We start from the raw sequence: 6506 nt of genomic DNA, 5'->3' as shown, positions 1-6506 counted from the left end.
AATAATAATAAAAAACCAAAACAAATTATGCATACGGGGACCGAGTCGTTCTTAAAAGTGCAAATGAGCAAACATTTCATTTCTACGATCAAAGGTAGCAATTTACTCCGTGTGTCCACAACATAAACAGACACACACTCTAATTACCTTCTCACAGAAACTTACGCAAGCACACAAATCTGCCGTCCTGTTCTCAGAAGACAAGGAAGCAGATTTTCACAAAAATAATAAGCAGGAAATAAAACAAACCCTACCACATTGTTTGTAGGCAGGACACGGAGCGGGTAGATGTGGGGCTGCATTCACAAGCTTCAATTTTTGTCTTTAATTTACCCCCAAAATGCTGAAATTTACTGAAAAACTAGTTTGCTTGAAGATATTCTCTCTACCCCAAGTCACAGCTATTTGCTTAAAAACAACACAAAAGATTAACATCAATACAAAAAAAAAAAAAACAACTAAAAAAAAAAAAAAAACTGCAGTCATAAAAAGAAAGATTGTTTTCATGCTACAACAAAGAGCTTCCTGTACAGCAACAGAAAAAGCAGAGCTGCTTGTTGTGGTCTGCATGGTGATTAAATCCTAAAAACGGGGATTGTTCCTCTTCCTCTCAGTCAAATTCAGAAATAGAGACGTTCAGAAATCATCACTGGCCAAAATTATCTGGGGCCAGTCCTATTTTCTAAGAAAAAAAAATAAAAAATCGGAGCTCTGCACACCATCTGTGACAGAAGGGGGATAACGAGGCCTGATAGAGGCAGTAATCAGTTCATCAGCAGCTCGCACCCAAACACTGTGTGTGAGGTCTGAGTGTGTGTGTCAGGACATGGCTTTTCTCTGCAAAGACACTTAGCAGCGGCTGCAGATGTATCATTCACAGAAGTATGACAAGTAAATCGTATTTTCGGGAAGAAATGGAAACAACTGTATCTTCCTCTTAATGAGACATGGTGAAAATGACATGAGCCAAAGCAGAAATGTATCATTACCTCACTAACAGGGGACAGCAAAATGGACGCTAAAGAATGCAAATGAAATGAAACTTATCGAAATGTTAAAACGTAAATACTTCTCGCTAATCTGAGCCCCGTTTTGTTCATTTACTGAAAATAAAGTTGAAACTGCTTTGCATCTGACGCCTTTGACTCCATGCAAAGTTTTTACATTTCTTCTTCACATTTGACCAGGCTGGACGATGGCATTCAGCGTGCATCCCACGTAGAGCCATCTGCAGAGATGATCTACATCTTCTAGATCTATCTGGACGACTGGAGGACGTTCACGTTCCTTTTCCCTGCAGCCTCGTCTCTGTTCTCCCTGTGCAGCTCAGCACCAATTGTTATTCCGACCAGTCCATCACCCCGTGGGTGAGAAATCATGTTTTACATTGGGTTTAATATTAATGAGGTGAATCTCTGCCTGCATATTTTTTGCCAAATACAGTTTTAGGACTTGCGGCCATTAATTTTTTTTTATAAAAATGGCCCTACAACCACTAAAGCATGATATTTGTTGACGCTGTTGTTTCTTTTGCAAGCCTCTCCTGATCTGATTAACAGAGATCACAGCATTGTGCAAAATGAAAAAAAAAGTTTTGCTCTGCTTCTCGCTACCTCAAATAACACAAAAATGTTCCGGTGTCCTTCCTCTGCCCTGTGCCAGGAGAGAAGTCACAGATCGACAGTTCGCTCCATTCAATGGCAAAAAGTCTCTGCCAAACACCATCAGTGTGTGATCTCGTTTCAGAAGATTTGCTTTGTGTTAATTTGTTACTATCTGGAATGAAGTCAAGTTGAATCAGAAGAATCTCCAGGAAGCTCAGCAGAAAGTTTCATGACATTGCGAGAAGTTAAATATTCAGTTTGTGTTTGGATTTTTTTTTTTTTTAACAAACAACTGATGCATTGTAGACAATTTTTGGAAACTCACTGAATAGATTTCAGCTGCTTTAATGTTGCTGTTTGTTGTTATGGTGCTTTGCTTTAGATGTTGCTTATCGTGTGTCGCACTGTGTGATTATCGGGCTCGAATCCTCAAGTCTGGCAAATGCAGGAAACTGACAATGAAGCTGACTTTGAGGGTAAGGCAAAAATATATAAATGGCTAGTTAAATGTGGTAGCAGTTTTACATATCCTTACATAGTTTATCAACTTATTTTTTATATGCATTTCATTTACTTCTGTTTTTTTTTTGTCTTATGAATTCTTTTGGTAATTTTTAAGTATTTATTTTGAAGAAAATCCATGTTTAAATGTATTTATTTCTTCAGCCTTTCTTTCTCTTTATTCTTATTTCTTATATTGTCTTCCCCAATTTCATTTCAAAAGTCTACATTTTCTATTCTATTCTATTCTACTCTTTTTACAGTTTTGTTATCTGCAGATGAAAATGCATTGAGGCATTAAAATTACTATAGATTTCTAAGCAACCTTCACCCTCTTTCTGCGTTTTCTTCGACAGGGGAAATAAATAAATAATTTTAATTGGAAAGTTGTTGTAATATATTTACAGCATCAGGTTTATATTTATCCTTGATTCCAGCAGCTCTAGCCCTACATAAAGTAAAAAGCCATGTAATGATCCTGTCTTCTTCAGCAGCTCCTCCTGATGTGCCTGTATTTAAGGCACTTAAATCCCAAGCGGCTCCAGTGGACAGTTTTGGAAAACTAGGAGAGTCTTTACAGGAAATTTCCCAGTCTTACAGTCATGTTGCACTGGAAAACAACAAGCCTATTCAGATAAACCTCCCCGGATAAATAAAGATTAAATCAGTGTACAAATTTATTCTTACTGACTGTAAAAGCACAGAGCTGTCTGCAGTGTTCGGAGCGTCCACAGGGACACACAACACGGTTACTCATTTTAAAGTTATTTTCAGAAACGTGTGGGTCAGCGTCAGCATCTCCTGCCACTCCAGCAGAGCAGGCTAGACTTGAGGATACAAGAGGCTGCCAGTCTAAAAGAAAGCCGCCCTGGGCGATCACCTCCCACAGAAGTGGAGCGGCACATTCTTTGACATGTTTTCCTCTCTGAAGCCCCAGGCTCGAAGCTCCAGTCTGTCCTCCTCCTCTTCCTCCTCCTCCTCCACTCTATCGTCTTCCTCTACATCCCCCTCCTCATACAGACTGGGTTCCTCCACAGACGTCTCCATGTTCGGGTTGTAGCTACCAAACACCTGTGCCTCGCTGTACTCGTAGATGGTGGGCAGGCTGCTGCGCAAACCAAAGCGGCGCCGCAGGGCCACGAGCAGCGGCTGCGGGACGGTGAAGACGTCCACGTTGTTGCCCATGTCGATCCAGGCCAGACTGGGGAACTTCCTGGGGTCCTTCACCGTCTCCGTCAGGTCTTTTAGTATGGCGGCCGTGAGGCGGTTGCCGTTGACGGCCAGCGTGGTCAGTTTGGGCAGGCAGCTGAGGTAGGGCAGCAGCAGACGTAAGCTGTCGTCCTGCAGCTCGGTGAAGCTCAGGTCCACGGCCGACACCGCCTCGCTGCAGGTCTGCAGGTAGAAGGCCACGCGGTGGACGTCGCGTCCGGACAGCGGGATTCCCGACAGGTTCACCACGTCACCGGACAGACGCTTCTTCAGGGTGGTCTTCAGACTGTGGGACAAAAAACACAAAACAAAAAAACATTTAAGGCTTTGTTGGATCTCTGATACTTAAGAGTATTTATTACAGTTTCCACTGAGCAAATTGGAGTAATGAAAATAAATTTGCTTTCCAATGTCGACAAAACTCATGCTTTAGGAAGTGGTGTTTTTTTTTTTTTACGCTGAATTTCTCAAAACTGCAATGGAGATACTTTTTTTTTTAATTGCGATCAACAACCGGATGTTACTACTCATGGAAAAGATGAAGAAGATGACAGGAAGTGGAAGGAGGGAGTTTTTTTTAAATGACTTATTGAGTGAACAAGAGCGACTTTAATTCTGTTTCTTACTTATGGACGTTAGCAGAATATCGACAAACTTTTGTGAACATTTGTAATGGAAACAAAACTACTTACATGAATTTCTGGGACCTTGCAAAATTCAAAATCATGTAATTTATGTTCAAGCAAGAAACTGTCAGCTTCCACACAACAATCCAAAAATGTTTTTGTGACAGAGAAGTGGATTACAATTTAAGATGAGAAGGAAATTTTAAACTAACAGGAGTTTTTGATGTTCAAAGGGAAACATTGCTATTGTTGAGGTTAACAATGTGTAAATAATTGTACAATAAAAGATGAGAATGTAATGTTTAAATGCCATTTCATGTGGGAATACTTCCAGGGTTGAACTGGTGTGGGGAAACTTAAATGATTGATTGTTGACATACATGAGAGCAGCAGGAAATGGCATAACTATTATTATTATTTTCTGTTTAGCTTTTTCTTGTCTGTTCAAAATAAAAAAATAAATAAAAAACAGTTAAGATACTTTGATTCTTCTGCGCTGGGAGTCATTTATCCAAAGGCAAGCGATCTATACTTAATGATAGTGAGTTCATTGATTTCAGAGGGTCTGTAATGGGGCGCCACGCAGTCCACAAGTACAGAGCATCTGCAAAGCATGCAAAAAAATAAAAAAAAAATAACAGCAAGCAGCGGCGAGGAGAGTTAAACAATCAATAATGTGCAGAAGAGAATTTGCATTTAAATGTATGACTCTGAGCGGCTTGCATAACAAATTCTGTCGCCTGCGCTGGAAGTCGTCTGTGGAAAAGCAGCAGCTGTTTTCTGGCTCGAGTGTCACCTCTAGGCCAGCTGTAAGACTCCTAGAAAAAGAAAACTACCTTGACAGAAAAAATAAATAATAAATACATGGAAACAGTTGGATTTATAAGACAGGATGAGGGAAAGTAGCCACGTAAATGACAGGAGGTTGTAGTTCCATCTCACGCCAACTTTAGGTGCTTTCTAAATGCACAGGATCAGAAAAAAAATGTAAAAATTTTAATTGTACTTGAAAAATAGGTCACTCGCTGTGACTGAAAGGCTTATGAGACATTTAAGCTGAGTCAAGTTCATTTCTAAAATCCTGTCTCGGGATTTCTTCTTCCTCTGCTGCAGCTAGCTGTGCAGGAACAAGCGCTGCCATCCGACCAGCAGGAAGACGAAGATAATGACTCTGATTACCGCTTTACAGCACAAAACTATTTTCTATTATGGGGTTTTAAACACGTATTATCCACCCATCGATTTTCTATACCTGCTTAATCTCATTTAGGGTCGTGAGGGACTGGCGGTGAAAGCAGCCATTGAGTGAAGGGTGATTTACGCCGTGGGCAGGTTGCCAGGATGTTCAATCAGTTCAGTTACATTTATTTTGGCCAACGTGGTGCAGCTTGGCTGGCAGGCTTTAAATGGAGTCTATTTCAAGTCCTTCTCCTGACAGCAAGTTGCAAACAGGAACTTTTTCAAGTTTTATCCTTTCTCTCATCTTCCAGAGCCAATAGGCTCCGAATTTTAATTCCTTGGCATTGTTTTGAGATAATGAGAGACGGTCCAAGCCGTTAGGAGATTAGGCTGCTGAAGGACTTAACATTTCTCCTCATTCTGCTGTTTTCACTTACTACTCTCCATTTATGGGTCTTTTTGCAGTTACTGCTGCCTTTAATTTCATCTTCTCTCTCTGTTATTTGTTTTAGGAGTCCTTGTTAACTCGCTCTGCATTTATCTGTGTCTTTCCTGGACAGAGTTACTGATTAAGTCTGGATATTTTTTTAAAATTTATTTAGAGACTACTGCTTTGGTGGATGGCCTCTGGTATTGAGACTGGTTCTACTGGTTCACGACATGTTTGAAGAGAATAATCTAATCTAAACCACTTCAATGCTGTCAGCACTAATCAGTCACAATAAGCAGAAAGTTTCACTTTATGTTGATATATTACTTTTTTCTACTTGTGTTTTCATTACACAACTAGTTTGATTACTTAAATTTGCGCAACAGTTAAGTTTTTTAATTAAAAAGTGTTTAAACTCGACCTCTCTGACACTCGGTCCACTTCCCTGGAACTCAAAACCGTAAGGAAGCACAAACATTTTATTAAAAAAAGAATAAAATAAAAAAAAACAAAAAAACATTCTCAACTATTAAGCAATATGAAGCTGGGCTTATTTTTATCCTCAAATCCTGTTTTGTCACCTGCGAATTCGCCTTATCTCACGTTTGGAAAGGTAAACATCCCTGACGATCTGACGCTATCAGATGTAGTGCTATCAGAAACATCAGTGCGTCTGAACAGAACAGGTTTGAAAAGGATCGCTGGATGCCGTGCTTTGCTGGCTGCCAGCCAGGCGCAGCCGCTGTGGGTGAACAGAAAACAATAAGGACGTGTTTTTTGACTCGCACTGCCAGTTTACTTTGCTGTCAAAATGCACGACTACAATTAACCCAGTAATCCGATGCGCCTTTGTACTCCAGACACATCTCTCAATCTTCAGCAGTTTTATCTAGGCGACTTTTCCCACCTCACACCTTGGGTGTCCAGGTGAGACATATAATAGCGAATATGAACCAT

At 40.3% G+C, this 6506-nt stretch overlaps 1 protein-coding gene across 1 annotated transcript; it reads right to left on the bottom strand.

Annotated features, from left to right (window-relative positions):
- Positions 1–2470: 2470 nt before the first annotated feature.
- LOC106961349 (leucine-rich repeat-containing protein 75A) lies at positions 2471–6506 on the bottom strand. Its single transcript, XM_074527714.1, has 2 exons — positions 6464–6506; positions 2471–3658 (listed from the first exon to the last, which is right to left on the bottom strand). Exons 1-2 carry the CDS (start codon positions 6504–6506, stop codon positions 2982–2984), a joined length of 720 nt encoding a protein of 239 aa, XP_074383815.1. The 3' UTR covers positions 2471–2981.

This window comes from Poecilia latipinna, unplaced genomic scaffold (assembly GCF_001443285.1).
Source record: "Poecilia latipinna isolate Pla-1442-1.1 unplaced genomic scaffold, P_latipinna-1.0 Scaffold1291, whole genome shotgun sequence".
Lineage (NCBI taxonomy): Eukaryota > Metazoa > Chordata > Actinopteri > Cyprinodontiformes > Poeciliidae > Poecilia > Poecilia latipinna.
The sequence above is the reverse complement of the archived record's forward strand: the minus strand, read 5'-3'. Positions and strand labels throughout refer to the sequence as shown.